The sequence below is a fragment of the Vicugna pacos genome, chromosome 5 (assembly GCF_048564905.1).
Source record: "Vicugna pacos chromosome 5, VicPac4, whole genome shotgun sequence".
In the NCBI taxonomy this organism is placed as follows: Eukaryota; Metazoa; Chordata; class Mammalia; order Artiodactyla; family Camelidae; genus Vicugna; species Vicugna pacos.
This window is the reverse complement of record NC_132991.1, coordinates 96,158,793-96,175,432: the sequence shown is the minus strand read 5'-3', so window position 1 is coordinate 96,175,432 and position 16,640 is coordinate 96,158,793. Positions and strand designations below refer to the sequence as shown.

The 16,640-nt window shown below is 56.2% G+C and overlaps 1 protein-coding gene across 1 annotated transcript in view; it reads right to left on the bottom strand.

Annotated features, from left to right (window-relative positions):
* The window catches only part of SNED1 (sushi, nidogen and EGF like domains 1), a 76,582-nt gene that overhangs the window by 38,178 nt on the left and 21,764 nt on the right, over nt 1–16,640 (bottom strand). The window contains exons 2-8 of the mRNA XM_072962009.1: nt 8,651–8,938; nt 5,424–5,564; nt 4,546–4,708; nt 2,529–2,654; nt 2,142–2,255; nt 399–512; nt 183–296 (exon numbers count right to left, since the gene is read on the bottom strand). Of these exons, the coding sequence (XP_072818110.1) occupies nt 183–296; nt 399–512; nt 2,142–2,255; nt 2,529–2,654; nt 4,546–4,708; nt 5,424–5,564; nt 8,651–8,938 (1,060 nt within the window). The remainder of the gene's footprint in view (nt 1–182; nt 297–398; nt 513–2,141; nt 2,256–2,528; nt 2,655–4,545; nt 4,709–5,423; nt 5,565–8,650; nt 8,939–16,640) is intronic.

Here is a 16,640-nt window from a genome sequence, read left to right as displayed (position 1 = left end):
ATCCCTGCTTTTGACTGATGGAGACCAAGCCCAGAGAGGGGAGCAGACTTGCTCAGCCACACACAGCATGTGGGCGGCAGAGCCAAGACCAGACCCCTGACCCCCGAGAGACAAGTAGGGTGAGCTGGACAGGGAGGGAAAGGGGGCAGCTCACCACGAGGCTGCAGGCATGTGGCCGTTACCTGTTTCGCAGCGAGGTCCCTCGAAGGGCTCGGCACACAGGCAGGTGAAGTTCCCTACCCGGTCGACACAGGACCCCCCGTTCAGGCACGGGCCAGAGCTGCACTCGTCCACGTCTGGGGGCAGCAGGGGTGGGAGCTCAGCTCCACGCCAGCCTGGGAGCGCCCCACACCCAGCTCCCCCGCTCCCCTGCCTGGCCGCCTGTGGGCGTCACCCACCCGTCTCGCATGCCTCGCCGGTGTAGCCGGCCTGGCACACGCACACCGCGGAGCCGCCGTCCGCCTCGCACCAGCCGCCATTCTCACACTCCTTGGTGTCACATGGAGATTGTGCTGCGAGGGAAGAGGGGTGAAGGCTGTGGGTTCCTGGCTGTGGTGGCCCCCGGGGACTCCTGCTGAGCCCCCCTCCCAATTCTCCAGCTGCAGCTTGGGTGGCTCTGGCCATCTCTGGAGGCCATCAGGCTGTGGGGGACCAGGGTGGTCCCTCCCCCCCAAAAGCTCGCCTGAATTGGATTTATCTCAGCAGACCTAGGGTGGAAGGAGGGTGTGCATGCGCCTGGCGGGGGCACAGGGCTGAATCGAGCCAGCTCCCCCCCTCCTGGCAGTTGTCCCGCTAAGCTGACTGTGACCAGCGCTGTCCTTGTAGAACGGGTCTCCAGGGCACTGGCTGGACAGAGTCCTCCCAGCCGGGTGGGGGACGCAGCCAGTGACGGAGCCTGGGAGGGTGTGCGGGCCCGAAGACTCGGGAGAGGCTGAGGCGCGCGAGGCGACAGCCTGCTGCAGGGACGGGCCTGCAGAGGCATTCAGCCCCAGGCAGACTGGGAGTGAGCTGGTGGGCGCCTGCCTCTGTCCACCTCCCACCTGCCCCTCACCTGGGGTGCCGACCTCCCTGACTCCATGGTGGCTGCTGGCCTGCGCACCCTGGCAGCAGGTGGGGGGCATTGCCTTCCCCCAGCTATGTCACTCGTCCTGCTGACAGCTCATCCAAAAACAACTCAGTAAGGGAACCAGATGGATCCCAAGAGCATGTGACCTTCCCTGGAGCCCTGGGGGGCCAGTGGGAGGAAGGAGAGGAATGGGGACCCCAGGAGGCATGGAGGTGCTTTGGTGGTTGACAGCACATGTGACCCTGTCTCTGGGGCCCTGGCTCCCCCAGACAGCAGGCCTGGCACCTGTGGGAGAAGGGAGATTGGGGGATGAGCAGCACCCATGTCCCTGCTGGACTCTGCCTGGTGTCCCCGCAGATGGGGGCTCTGGGGGCCGAGGCAGGTCCTGAGAACTGAGAGTCCCGTGGGGGGCTGGGGGCTGGTACCCGTAGGTGTCGCTGTCGAGGAAGCCAAGGCTCAGGACTCCTGGCTCAGGCCCCAGGCCCTCCTGGGGGCTCACCCGGCCCAGACGCATGCACACACCGAGTCAGAGACGAGAACATTCCTGTGGCCGTCAGTGTCCGCTGGGGACGGTTTTCCAGACTGAGACATCGACGCGTTTGTCGCTTGTACGAGCTTGGTTTACCAGCGTGTTAGTGTGTTTCTAACAGCACTTACACGTCGGTAGTGTGTTCAGGGGGAGCAGTGTGTCTGGCTGAGTGGAGTCGGGGTCACAGAGCTTTGGCTTTAAGGGGCTGTTTGTTGGGATCCCCAAACAGCATCCCACAGTGAGACTAGGGGCGGGCGTAGGGTGTCTGCCTGCCTTCACCAGGTAGGTGAGGGGCCCCAAGGCGGTGCTGGGTGAAGGGCAGGCCGCAGAGGCCTGGTCTGAAAGCACTGCTTCAGAAGGGCCATGCTCAGAGGGGGTGGGAGACGGGGGTGTGACTGGAGTTTGGAAGCCACAAGGGGGTCTCTAGGAGGACCCCAGCCCATGCCTAGGCTGTGAGACCCCGGAGAGGAGAGGAACAGCCCCCACTCCTGCCATCAGGCATCCTGCAGCCCCTGGGACCCTGGGGCTCAGGTGTGTTCCTCTTACCTGTCTCGCAGGTGGGTCCCCCGAAGCCGGCCAGGCACTGGCAGCTAAAACTGTTGACGCCATGTGTGCAGGTCCCGCCGTTCTGACACGGGTGGGAGGCGCACTCGTTCACATCTGAAACACCGGGCGGGCGGGGGCCTCAGCGGAGGAAGTCGGTGGGGAGGGGTGGTGGTCTCCCACGGGCTGGGGCGGGGGGCCCGCCACCCCTGCTGTCCCGGCAGCTGGGGCACCTGCCCGCGTGCTCAGGGTCTCAGAGTCACTGCGTTTGGCTTGCACGTCACCCACACCCCGGGGACAGACCCCTGGCCCAGGCGCCCAGGGCCGATGGCTGTGCTCGCAGGGCCCCTGCAGCCAGTGCGGCTGAGCAGGTGGGCCCAGGGGACTCACCCAGGTGGCACCTCCTGCCGGCAAAGCCCGAGGGGCAGGAGCAGGAGTAGGAGGGGCGGCCGGTGACGCAGTCGTCGATGCACCTGCCGCCATTGAGGCAGGGGCGCAGGGCCAGGCACACGGAGGCTGCGGACATGGGAGGGGCGGAGCCGTCACCCAACCCAAAGGGCCCAGCTTCCAGAGTCGCTGTGAGGTCCCTGGTGGCCGAGTGTCCCAGGTTGCACTGGCCGGGTCTGCCCAGGGATCCTCGAGGATGGGCAGCCCGCAGAACTCAGCTCAGGGGCCCTGCCCCCCGGAGTGAGCAGCGGGGCTGCTGAGATGGGTGACTGTGAGCACAGACTAGCAGGTCCTGGAGCGTCCTGGGTTCTGGGCCTCCTGTTACTAGGAGGGCCCCAGGGGGAGCTGGCGGGGCGTCTGTGGGAGCACGAACACTCCGGAGGGCCTCCGGCCCAGAGCACCGCCAGGCTGCAGGCGTCTCTGAGGGCCGCCCCTGCTGCTCATCCACCCGTCCAGCTGGCCACACTGGTGCTCGGTCTGCCAGGTGTGGCTGCCCTGCCGCATGGGGCCTGTCTGCACGACCTGTTTCTGGACCAGCCTTTCTCAGACCCAGACTGCCAGGTGTGGATGCCCTGCCTCTCAGGTGTGAACCCACCCTCCCTTCCTGGTAAAGCTCATGTGTTATGTCAGCCCCAGGCTGACGCGCACAGGTGCCATCTCCTGGGCTTGCGGTGTGGTGGTGGGCGTGTGAGGGGGCTGGTCCCCCACCCCTGGCTCCGAGGGCCCAGCAGTGCCTCTTGCATCTGCTCCCTGCAGAGGCCTGGGACAGGGGGAGAAGCACCTCCACATGGGAATGGGGTCCCCGAGGGACTGACTGGACCTTCTTCTGAGGACCTCACTCAGGGTCACGGCCTGCAGCGTCTGCAGGGGAGCACGGACCTGCTCACCCCTACATCCACACCTGCCCCACCCCTGCTCACCCCAGTCCCCACCTCCACCCGTACTTTACTCCTCAACCTCAGCCCCAGCCCTCGGCCACTGGCAGGTGCCAGACCTCTCTGCCCCCCACCCAAAGCAGTGGCTGACAGAGTGGTGTCCCCGTGCCCTGAGCCACTGCTGCCCTGAGCCCAGGTGGGCAGAGCGGGCCTGGCTCAGCTGGGGCTGCAGGGCTTGTGCGCTCAGGGGTCTGCTTGCCACGGGGGGGGGGGTGGAATCACTGGCGCCTGGGCTCCCTGCCCTTGAGTCCCTGCCCCCACGTCCAGTCCTTGGCACGCTGCGTGCCTGCCCTCCTTGGCCCTGGCCTGGGTGTGCGTGCCTGCTCCCCGGCCGGTCAGGGTGGGCTGCGCTGTGCTGGGTTCGCTCTTGGGACGGTGCAGGAGAAGCAGCCCCTCTCGGTGGCCTTGGTCCCCGTGGGGGTGTGAGGCAGTCTTTGAGGGAGGTCCTAGCACCAGCCTCACTGTGTCCCCTTGGCCGGAAGAGTGGCCGGCAGCCCTCCCTGGAGGAGCTAGATCAGTCATTTGACACCCCGCCCCCCCCATTTATAAGCCGTTTCAGGAGGATCTGTGACCCAGGGCTACCCAGCTGGAGGGCTGGAAACTGTCCAGGCTGTTTACACAGGCTGTGTGCTTGCCCTGGGGTGCACCCACTCCCACCTGCTGTGTGCTCTGTGCTGGAAGGACCCCAGGGTGTCAGGGTGCTCCCTCCGTTGGGGAGATGCCCAGGCTGTCAGACAAGCACCGAGTGGGTAAGAAGAGCACTTGGCTCCCAGGTGGTCCTGGGACGCAGGAGCCCCCAGGGGTGCCCTCCCCGCCCAGGCGGGAATGGGTCCCCCCTCCCCTGGAGCAAAGACAGGAGGCCCTCCCAGGGAAGACTGAGGCTCGGGGAGAGCCTGGACATGCCCCCGGCTTGGGGGAGGGGAGCAGAGGTGGGTGGGGTCACGCGCCCCCAGGGGCCTGGGCTGGCCCCCCCCCTCCCGGAGCCACACCCCCTCCGCCGCCAGAGCCGCTCTCTGTCCTCTTACTTGTATGGCCGCAGCCCCCCACGCGCACCTGGGCATCATCGATTCTGAACGCCCAGCGCCCGGGCACGCCCACGTTGGTGGTGGTCTCCACCTCCGCCATGTCTGCTGAGCGCGAGCCGGGGATGCTGAAGTAGCGCCGCCCATCACCCGCGTTGAAGCCCGCCTGGAGGTGGGTGTGGAGAGAGCAGGAGCAGATGGGGCTGGGCCGGCATGCAGTCCTCCTCAAAGTTCTGGGACCCACCTCCCCCAACCCGGGTGGCCAGGGCCAGAGACCACGCGGGAGATGGCCTTGTGAGGGGGCTCTAAAGATCCAGGAGCACCCCCTACCTGCCCTGTGGCCCCACCTGAGTCAGCAGCCCCCCGGCCCAACACTGATCAGCAGCTCCTCCTGCCATGACACTGATGGGTCCTGGCAAGCAGTCCCTCAACACCCTCCCCCCACGCGTACTGCCAGAGGCTCCCTCCTGGGCTCCTGGCCTCTCCTAGGACACAGGGGCAAGTGTGACCTCAGGAGAAAGTAGAGAGCTGGGGCGTGGTGCGTTCATGTGGGGAGGAGCCCCTGCGGGCTCGCACTTGACCACGCCCTCCACACCTGGGATTTTCTGCTGGCCGCCATCCCTCAGGCCACCAGCCACCTTGGACCGGGCAGTATACACAGGACTCTGTCCTGGCTACAGCTGACCCTGTAGGGCCCGCCAAACAGGTCAGGACATACGTGCCTTTGGCTGGAGAAGATTCCTGCGAATCTGGGCTGTGAGAGGTCTTGGATTGCCTCATACCAGCCTCTACACAGTATGGGGTGTGTGGTGGGGAGGGGAAGTGTCCCCCTGCCTCATTAGCCCGTGACAGTCCTGGCGGTGGGGAGCAGGGGCCCCTACCTGGGCCGCGATGCCCCCCAGGCCAGAGGCGTTGCCCCCACTGCTGGCGTGCGTGCCCGTGGTCCACGTGATGGACTCGTAGTTGAAGATGGTGAAGGATAGCTTGCCATCGGTGATGAGTACAGTCTGGAACGTGTTGACCTGCCAGGGAGGGGGCCTGAGCAGGGTCCGGCACCCTCGTCCCTGCAGCAAGAGCCGCCCCGGCTGCCACCCCCCACATGCTGCCGTTGTCCACGGGCCCCTCCTCTGTCTCCCCATTAGATGGTCAGCCACAGAGAGGACTTGGGACCTCGTCCTCCAGTCCCTCGCTGTGTCCCCCGTGCTGGCACAGGCCAGGCCTCCCAGTAGTTGGTTGCCTGGGGAGTGAGTGAAGCACCCTGAGGGGCTGGGGGCCTGTGGACGCCAGGAGCAGACGCCGTGCCCTGTGGGTGAGAGTCCTTTTCCATGAAGTGTGAGTGGGCAGGGTCTTTGTGAGAGGGGCTTGTTTCAGACTGCGCAAAGGGTACGGCTGTTCAAGAAATGATCTTGGGGCCAATAGGAGACTCTGAAACACAATTAAGTTGGAGCTTTATATCACTTATGAAAATAAACCCCAAATCAAGGAAGGCTGTAAATGACACCATCATCATCCTAGAAGAAAACGGAGGTGCGTATGTCGCGCATCTTGGGGAAGGACTTCTAAGCATGACGTTGTTAAGTGCAAAACCAAAAAGGAGGTGGGCACACACGAGCACAAAACTGCTGAACGTAAAAGAGCCGTAATCAAACTGAAGGGCAGACGGCTGAGTGAAGTGCGTCTGCCGCATACCCGGCAGGCAAGGCTGGTGACGTCTTTAACTCGGGTGGGACTTCACGGATCAATACGAAAAAGAATAGAAAGGTTACATGAAGCGAAGGAAGCAAACACACACATCACAGTCGCGTGCAACCAGCAGACCACCCCCTGCGACTAGAAATCGAAAACTTCAAGTTTAAAGAAAGAGGGCGGCGCTCCTGTCTCGCCTTTACAGTTGGCAGGAAGGAACGTAAGAGTGAGTTTGCCTGGGGTGCAGGGATTCGGGCACTGCTGAACGTGGCTTATGCGAGTGTGAGTGGGCACATCCTGAGGGGACGGTCAGAACCCTGCAGGCAGCATCTCCCTTCTGGAGGCGCGTGCCAGCGTCTGGCTCTGAGATGGCTGGGGCTGTGCAGCTGCCCGCCGGGGCACCCTGCACGCCGGCTGGGGTGCACTGCACATGGTGGGAAATCTCACTGACGGGACGGTGCATCTTCTTCCGCAAGTGAGACCTGCCATCAGGGAGACTGCACGCCTCCTTCAGGAGGGCACACTTAGGTGCTGGTCCTCCTAATACAAGGGGGACGCCGTGGCTTTAAGGCTGGAGTGGTGGGACGGACTGGGCAGGGCAGGACTGTGGTCAGAATGGGGCTCTGCGAGCTGGGCCAAGTGTTGGAGGAGGATGAGGACGTGCCTGAAGCTTAGCCGTCACTGTTTGTCGCCATCCTGCTCCTGGAGGCACCCCCAGAAGGCGGGCTCCCCAGCCTCCCAGCTTACAGATCAACTTCCACCCCAGACTCAGTTCTGATTCCCTGTCTTACAAGACAGTCATTTTGGAACTGCCATCTCTGGGTTTGAAAAGAATGTTCAGTTTCCCTCTGTCTGCTTGAGAGGGGCCCTGGGTGCCTCCTTCCTCCCAGGCACAGGGGCAGCAGGGGAATGGCTCTGCAGAGGGCGAGCTGTCGTTTTTTAAATGATGCAGAAGAGCATGCAAGGACGAGGAAAGCGCCTGTGGTACTGCTGAGTGAAAAGACTCTCACAAAACGGCACGTTCTGGGTGGTTCTATTTATTGTTTGAAGTGTGGGTCAGTACACAGCAGGGAGTGTTGAGCACGAGTTCTCGCCTGGTAGTGGGGTTGTAGATTCTTTTTCTCTACTTTTTGTTAAAAAGACATTTTCTTGCAAATTGGTGTTAAGAAAAACAAAGAGAACTTACCAAGTGTCAGCAGGCTGTGCGTGAACAAAAGTTCCCTCAGGTGAAATTTACCTGTAGTCGTGGTTACAGGAAGAGCCTGTCTTTCCTGATTCCCTCAGTGACCGTCTCACTCTCCCGGTGTACCTGGCCAGCCAGCCTGCCTTTTCTTTCTCCTCTCGGCTGCTGGAGAGCGCCACCAACCGCACATCCCTCCCTGTGCTCCTTCCCCACCTGCACCGGCTACCCGAGCCACCGTGGCTGGGCACATCCAGGACCAAGCCTGCCCCCTGCAGCCCCGGACCCTGAGTGCAAGCCTCACCTGTCCCCACTCGCACGTGATGGGGAACCAGGCACTGCCCTTGACTGCTCCTCTCTCCCTCTCAGCCCAGTATTTTGTTACATGCACCCCTAATCATTGCCCCGAACCGTCGAGTTCCTGCAGCTCTAAACCCCCCGTGTGGCCAAGCCTGCGCCCTCTGGCTCCCACAGCATTGGGGAGGGCCTGCGCCTGGCCGGCATGGCACCCCTGTTACATGGTCGTTAAAGTCACACCCACTAGAGTGTGACCCATGGGAGAGACATGGCCTGTCTTGCTCTGTCTGGGGCTGCCTCCCCAGAGCCCAGAGCACTGCTTGTCCCCAGACGTGCCCCTAAGTGCATGTGTCCTAAGTGCCTGGGCAGACAGTTCTGAGAAGGGCCCTGCACCCCAGCGCCTCTTTCCCAGAGAGGTGCCCTCTGTCTCGGGCATGGCCGTGACCCGGTGCCCATCGCAGACTTGGCCGTAGGAGCTGCTCAGTAACACCTGTTGCCAGAGGGCAGCCGCTCTCCTCACAGGGGGCCTGCCCACCACGCCTACCACACACGGGGTCAAGTGATCAGTTATTCCTGAGCTTACGTTCTGATTGTCTGGCATTGTCAAGGAGTGACGTATCAAGTGGCATAAACTCCCTGTGTAACCTTAGAGCACTGGACAGTTCCAAATGCAGATCCTTCTGGCACAGACCGCCTGTGTCTCCTGAGTGTGTGAGCTACTGTGCCGGGCCACTCGGCCTTTTCCTGGACATGGGTCCAGGCTCCATCCTCCTCCAACCTGGCTCTGTGACCTTGGGCAAGTGACTTCGGTCCCTGAGCCCAGTACACACCCCTCGGGCGTGGACGGGTGATTACGTCTGGCCCACCTCAGTAAGGCAGGGGGCCCTGGAGGGAGACCCTGGGCCCCAGATGGATGTCCTCCCTTCCCTAGGACAGAGGACTCACGGGGGAAGAGGAGCTGCCTCCAAAGAAGGTCACGCGATACCAGGTGGCTACAAAAACCCAGGTGGCGGAGAAGTCTGGGAGCTCCGGGAAGTAAGTCCTGACGTCCTCTGTGGCTCTGCGCAGCGTGGCCGCGTCGGTGGCCTCCCGGTAGTACACGTCGCCGGCGCGCCTGTTGTCCACGTCTGCCCAGAAGGCCGCCACCACGCAGCGGTCCTTGGCGATGGGGAAGGCCGCTGGGGTGAACTGGGAGACCTCCTTCAGGAAGGAGATGACCCCGTTGTTGTTCACCTGTTGGGGCAGAAGGGGTCAGGGGGGCTGTGGGCAGGCAGGTGGCCCGGTGGCCTCCCCGAGCCCCACCCACAGGCACACTCTGACGGCAAGCCGGCCTCGGAGGGGTGTCTCTAGGACGGCCTGGCAGTTCCTGGCCCCTGATATGGGCCCCTGGTCTGCCCCACCCTTCCCAGACAGACCGTGGCTCCGGCCACAGGCTCTGACCCGTTTGCTGTACATGTTCCCTGCAGAGTGCCCGGATCGGGGCTGCCAGTGTGGGGTGGGGGAGCTCCAGTAGGGGGCCCCTGCTTTGGGTGGGTGGGGTGCTCAGACCTACCCAGCGGTTCCTCGGTCCCACCTGAATCAGGGGCATGGGGAGGGCAGGGCAAGGCCCCAGCCCCTGAGCAGGAGGCTTGTTCGCCAAGCAGAGGTGGGGATGGATGGGGAGGCTGGAAGGGCCTCGATGGCCGGGCTGGGGGGGCCTGTGTTCAGGGCTCCAGGCAGTGGGGAGCCCCAGAGGCCCTGTACCTGGGGGCGGAGCAGCGTCTTTGCTGTCAGATACAGCTGGCCCCAGTGCTGGCCCTGCCCCTCAGTGGCTGCGCAGCCACGAGGCGAGTCAGCCCCGCCTGGCTGCACTTCGGCTTTTCACCTGTGAGATGGGTGAACGCTCATGCTGGCGCCCAGGGGGCTGGGCAGGGCTGAGTGAAGTAAGGGTCACAAAGTTGGCTCTAGGCTGTTGTGATTTGTCCTGGGAAGACTGTGGTCAGAACTGTGTTTTCAGAAACGACCCTTTGGACGCCCCCTGAGCGTGAGGGAATCCTCTGTAGCCCAGACCAGCCAAAAAGGCAGATGAATATACCTCTCTTCTTAAAGGCACCAACGAGTGAACAAATGAATGAGTTTTGATTCCAAATCTCGGACCAAGAGAGACTGGAGGTGAGGCCATTACGCAAAGCTCCTTTTCCCCTGAGCGAATGCACCCGCAGATTTCGAAGCCACAGCTACCAGCCAGACCTGCAGTTTTACAGCCTCATGGAGAGAAGGAGATAGATGCCAAAACTAGGAGCTCGCTCAAGGCAGGGAACCTGATCGCCCCCACATTGTGCTGGGACCGCTAAGGCCCCCCCACAACAGGGTGAGCCCGAGGTCAGTGGTCCTTGTGCAGACGTACACGCTGCCTTCCCTTCCCGAGTGATCCGGGCACTGCAGGCCTGGAACGGAGATGACGTGGCTCCTGACAGGGCATGCGCCCAGGCTCTACGCAGAGGCAGAGACAACCCTCCCTGGGGTCAGAGGCGACACCTCAGGCCTCAGGTTATTCCTAGAGATGTTTGTTCAGATACAAAACCCAGGACACCAAGATAGTCAGGCACACAGGAAGCAAGACACTGCTCACAGGAACATGCAGAGACAAGGGAAACGCCGGCGCTGGAATTCCCAGGCGCAGACTGTAAAGTGACTAGGGGTACTACGTTCAGAGAAAACTGAATGCAAGCTTTAAACTTCCGTCAAGAGAACAGCCAGAAATCACCTGAAAAAGAAGAACAGAGGAGGACTTACACTTACCACAGAACTACAGTGCTCGGAACAGTGTGGCACAGGCGTAGAGACACCTGTGGACCCACGGGACGGGACAGAGCGCCCAGAAGTAAACCCTCACGTACATGGTCAAGTGATTTTTTTTTTTTTGCTCTCCTGCATGTTGGTGTTTTATTATTTCCAAATCTCCAGCGTCTGTACAGGGTAATCGTAAGGGCAGTGTTCCGTGCTGCAGGTGGAGATGTCCAAGAGCCGCCAGGCCGTGTAGGGGCCGAGCTCCTGCTCGTGCTGGCAGAGCGCCCACACATACAAGCAAATGATTTTTGACAAGGGCGCTAAGACCATTCAGTGGAGAAAGGACAGCCTTTTCAACAAACGGTGCTGGGAAGACTGGACATCCACATGCAAAAAGATGAAGCTAGACCCTTACACAACACCATTCACAGAAGTTAGGTGAAAACAGATCAAGGACCTACACATAAGAGCTGAAAAGAGAGCTCACAAGAACACTCAGAGCAGGAGCGTCCCAGCACTGGCTCGGCACTGACATCACGGGCACAGGCGACAAAGGGACAGACAGACACGCCGGTTCATCCAAAGTGAGCGCTCTGCATCAGAGGTGCTGCCAGCAGAGTGAAGGCCGCCCGCCACACAGGAGGAGAGACAGGTGAACGGCCAGAACACACAGCGAAGTCCCACAACTCAGCAACGGCAAACAAGCCAAACAACGTGATTTTAAAAAGGGGAACAGGGAGCTTCGGATCAAGCTGGCGGAGCGGTAGGTCCAGGAGCTCGCCTCTCCTCACGACGACAACGAAACCAGGACTGAATGCTAAACAACCATCGAGAAAAAAGATTGGAGCCTAGCAAAACAGATCTTCTGCAACTGGAAACACAAAGAGGGAACCACAGCGGGACGGCAGGAGGGGCGTGCTCGCGATATAACTGGGCCCCATACCTCCCTGGGTGGGTGACCCACAAGATAAAGATTTGTTCAGTCGCAGAGGCCCGCCCACAGGAGTGAAGCTCTGAGCCCCACGTCAGGCTCCCCAGCTGGGGTCCTGGCATTGGGAAGAGGAGACCCCAGGACTTCTGGTTCTGAAGGCGAGTGGGGCTTGGCTCTGGGATCCTCACGGGACTGGGGGAAACGGAGACTCCATTCACCTGAGAAGCATACACGGAAACTCACATGCACCAGGTCCGAGGACAGAGGCAGTGATTTCACAGGAACCTGGGCCAGGCCTGCCTGCTGGATTTGGAGGGTCACCTGGGGAAGTGGGGGGTGGCTGTGGCTCACCCAGGGGACGTAAAAGCTGGTGGCGGACATTCCAGGAGTGTTCATCTACACGAGCTTTCCTGGAGGCTGACATCTTGATGGGATCATTAGCACCAAGACCCAGCCCCACCCATCAGCAGACTTCCTAAGCCACAAAGGCCTCTCTCTAGACACAGCCCTACTCGCCAGAGGTCCAGGACCAGGCTGCACCCAGCAGTGGGCAGGCACTGGCTCCTCCTCCAGGAAGCCCGCATAAGCCTCTAGTCCAGCCTCACCCACCAGGGGCAGATGCCAGAAAGAAGACAACAGTCCCAAAGCCTGTGGAAGGAGTCCACACACACACTGAATGACAGGCGATATGAGGTGTATCCTGGGGGAGGAGTATCTCCCAGGCCAAGGCACGAGCTAAAATCCCAGAAGAAGTAAGTGACGAGGAAACAGGCAATTTATCTGAGACAGAGGTTAAAGTAATGATGGCCTAGATGTTCAGGGAACTCGAGAGCAGTACAGATGCACAGCGTGAAGTTTTTAGCAGAGTTGGAAAAGGGAAAGAATACTCAAACAGAGCTGAAGAATAAACTCACTGAAATGAACAGTCCACTAGAAGGAACCAAGAACAGACGAAACGAGGCAGAAGAACGGATCAGTGAGCTGGAAGACAGATTAGTGGAAATCACTCCTGCAGAACAGAAAAAAGAACAAAGAATGAAAAGAAATGAGGATAGTCTAAGAGAACTCTGGGACAACATGAAGTGCTCTAATATTCGCATTACAGGGGTCCCAGAAAGCGAAGAAAGAGAAAGGACCTGAGAGAACTTTGGGAGAGAGAATCACCAAACACTTCCCCAACTTGGGAGAGGACACAGTCGCCCAAGTCCTGGAAGCGCAGAGATCTCCACACAGGACCAGCCCAAAGAGGAGCACACCAAGGCACACAGTCACCAAACTGACAGCCATGAAGGATGAAGAGAAAATATTCAAATTAGCAAGAGAAGAGCAACAAACAACATACAAGGGAGCTCCCACAAGGTTTTCAGCTGACTTTTCAGCAGAAACTCTGCAGGCCAGAAGGGAGCGGCACGATATATTCAAAGTGATGCAAGGGGGAAACTTACAACCAAGACTACTCTACCCAGCCAGGCTCTCGTTCAGACTTGAGGGAGAAATCAAAAGCTTCACAGACAAACAACAGCTAAAAGATTTCAGCACCACCAAACCAGCTTTACAACAAATGTTAAAGGACCTTCTCTAGTCATCAAACCGTAAGAGAACAAAAAGAAGGGAAAAAAAGAGAGACCTACAAAAATTGTTTTGGCTGTTCGGGGTCTTTTGTGGCTCCTTATAAATTGTGCACTTGTTTGTTCTGGTTCTGTGAGGAGTGTCGCGAGCACTTTGCTGGGGGCTGCAGTGGAGCTGTGGGTTGCTCTGGGCAGCGTGGCCATTTTGACAGTGCTGATTCTTCCAATCCCAGAGCACAAGAAATCTTTCCATTTCTTTGTGTCATTTCAGTTTTCAGAGTACAGGTAACCTCCTTGGTTAGGTTTATTTCTAGGTATTTTGTTGTTTTTGAGGTAATGGAAATGGCTCTGCCAGTTATAAAATTCTGGTTTTTGAAGTGAAAAAAAAAAGTGAAGGAAGGGCCACAAATGGCAAAATAGCCTTCTTTTTTTTATGGGTGAGCTGTATTCCATTAAACACACACACACACACACACACACAATCTCCATTATCTATTCAACTATTGATGCGCACTTAGGATGCTTCTGTATCTTGGCAATTATAAATAATCTTGCTGTTAATAGCAGGGTGTAGGTATCTTTCTGAGTTAATTTTTATTCTGTGGTTGGCTTTATTCCTTTGATAACTACGTAAGTTTAAAAAGCTAAAGCTCTAAATGTTCTTAGAAACAATGAACAGTACATATATGTAAATTAAAAGATACATGTGCAGCCAAAAAAAAGATCTATCAAGCCATGAAAGACATGGGAGAAATTCAAGACATATTACTAAATGAAAGAAGCCAGTCTGAAAAGGCTACAAAATGTACGATTCCAATCAAATGACATTCTGGAAAAGGAAAAGCTACAGAAACAAAAAGATCATGGTCCAGGGGTTTGGGGAGAGGGAGGGAGGAATGAAAAGATGGAGCACGAGGGATTTTTAGGGCAATGAAATTATTCTGTATGATGCTATAGTGGTGGCTACATGTCATTATGCATCTGTCAAAACCCATAGAATGTACATCAAGAGTGAACCCTAATGTAAACTGTGGACTTTGGTTGATAATAATGTGCCCATGTGGGTTCATCGATTGTGCCAAATATGCCACACTGATGAGGGATGTTGAGGGTAGGGGAGGATATATGTGTGAGTGGGGAGGGCTGTGTGCAAATTCTATTTTCTGCTCAGTTCTGTTGTGAACCTGAAACTGCTCTAAAAGAATAAAGTGTATTTAAAAAAATGGGAAAAGGACTTGAATAGACATTTCTCCAAAGAAGATACACAAATGTCCAGTAAGCCCATGAAAAGATGCTCAACATCACTAAACATTAGGGAGATGCAAATCAAAGCCACAATGAATTACCACTTCACAGCCATTAGGATGGATACTTTAAAAAAAAAAAGCCAGAAAATTCAAGTGCTGGCAAGGTTGTGGAGGAACTGGAACCCTTGTGCACTGTTGTTGGGGATATAAAATGGTATAGGCAGTGCAGAAAACAGTGGACAGTCTCAAAAAAAAAATTACAAGTAGAACGACCACATCACCCAGTAATTCAGCTTCTGGTTCTGCGTCTGTGCTAGTCTGCCGGGGCTGCCATAACGAAGGGCCGCAGACTGTGCGGCTTAAACAACAGAGACATGCTTTCTCACGGTCCTGGAGGCTGGAGGCCCAAGGGCCCAAGACTCTCGCAGGCTTGTGAACGGTGCTTTCTCGCTGCGTCCTCACAGGGCCTTTCCTCTGTGTGCACATGAGGAGGGACAGAGCTCTCTGGTGTCTGTTCCTTTCTTATCAGATGAGGGCCCCACCCTTATGACCTCATTTAACCTTAATTACGTCCCTAAATTAGGTCCTATCTCCAAATATAATCACACTAGGGGTTAGGACTTCAACGTATAAATTTTAAGGGGACACAATTTAATCCGCAACAATCCCCCAAAGAATTAAAAGCAGGGTCTTGAAAAGATATTTGTACACCCACGTTCACAGCAGCATGATTCACAACAGTCAAAGGTGGAAGCAAGTCAAGTTCCATCAAGGCATGAATGAATAAGCAAAATGTGGGATATGCACACACTGGAACATTATGTGGAAAGAAAGGACATCCTGACACATGCTACAACATGTGTGAGCCTTGAAGACACTATGCAGAGTGAAACAGCCAGTCACAGAGGGACACATGCTGTGAGATTTCACTTATATCAGGTGCATAGCGTTACCAAAATCATAAAGCCAGAAGGTAGAGTGGTGGTCTCCAGGGGGAGGGAAATTGAGGAGTTAGTGTTTAATGGATACAGACTTCCGGTTTTGCAAGATGAAAAGAGTTCTGGAGATAGATGGTGGTGATGGTTACACAATGTGAATGTACTCAACACCACTGAACTGTACACTCAAACAGGGTTGAGATGGTCAATTTTATATTACGCATACTTTCCACAATACAAAAATTTACTTAAAAAAATCACTAGGGATGGAAATTATTTTTAAGAAGCCATTTAAAAGAACTAAGTAGAAATTCTAGCACTAAAACTGAATAACAGAAACTAAGATAATTTCTGTTTAAGTTACACAGATTTAAGAGAAGATTTGATGCAACTAAAAGAAGAGTGAGTGAACTGGAACTAGAAGACAGGTCAGAAGAAACTACCTGGAATTTAGAAGAGAGACAAAAAGTTGGAGAATAAAGAAGGAAAGGTCAGGGAAATGGGCAGCAGTAAGATGGCCAAATGTATGATGTGGGTGACAGAAAGCAAGGGGATACAAAGGCAACAGTTGGAAATTTCCAGAACTGACGTCACATTGTATATTCAGTAATCCCTGTGATTCCCTACCTGGAAAAATAAAAATAAAGCTACAGAAAACAAATGCTAGAAATGCAGAAAGTCAAGAAAACAGATAAATTCCGTCAAGGGCGTTACAGGTAGACCGACAGCTGACTTCTCGTAAGAAACAATGGGAGCTAGAAAAGCAGTGGAACTGTATCTTCAGTATGCTGAAAGGAGTGTAAACCGCCAGCATGAAGTCTTACGCTGAGATAAAATATCCTTTACTACTGAAGGAAAAATAAAGACGGTTCATACAAGCAACAGACACATTCATACATACACAGCAGACCCACACTAAAGAAATTCAAGTCAGAGTGAAATGTTGAGTCAGAGGTGCAGGAAGGCTAAAGTACAAAGAAAGTGTTATGAGCTGAATGTCTGCACCCCCCGTCACTATTCCTCAGCGTGACGGTATTTGGAACTGGAGCCTTTGGGAAGTATTTGGCTCATGAGGGTGGCGTGAGTGAGCTTAGTGCCCTTAAGGGGTCCCAGGGAGCCCCTTGCTCCTTCTGACACGTGAGGACACAGTGAGAAGGTGGCCATCTGTGAACCGGGGAGTGGTTCCTCACCAGACACTAAATCTTCTGACCCCTGGATCCTGCACTTCCCAGCCTTCAGAACCGTAAGAAGTCAATGCTTTTTCTGTTTTTGCTTTCATTTTATTTTGTTTAAGTCACCCAGTCTATGGCATTTTCATTATAGCAACACAGCAGACTACAGCAGAAAGTATAAATCTAAATGAACATTGACCATATAAAGAAATAATATAAATAATGCTTGGTGGAATTGTATAAAAAAAGTCTATAGAATTAAAATTAGTCACAGTAGCCTATAAATTGGGAGAGTATAAATCATGCTAAA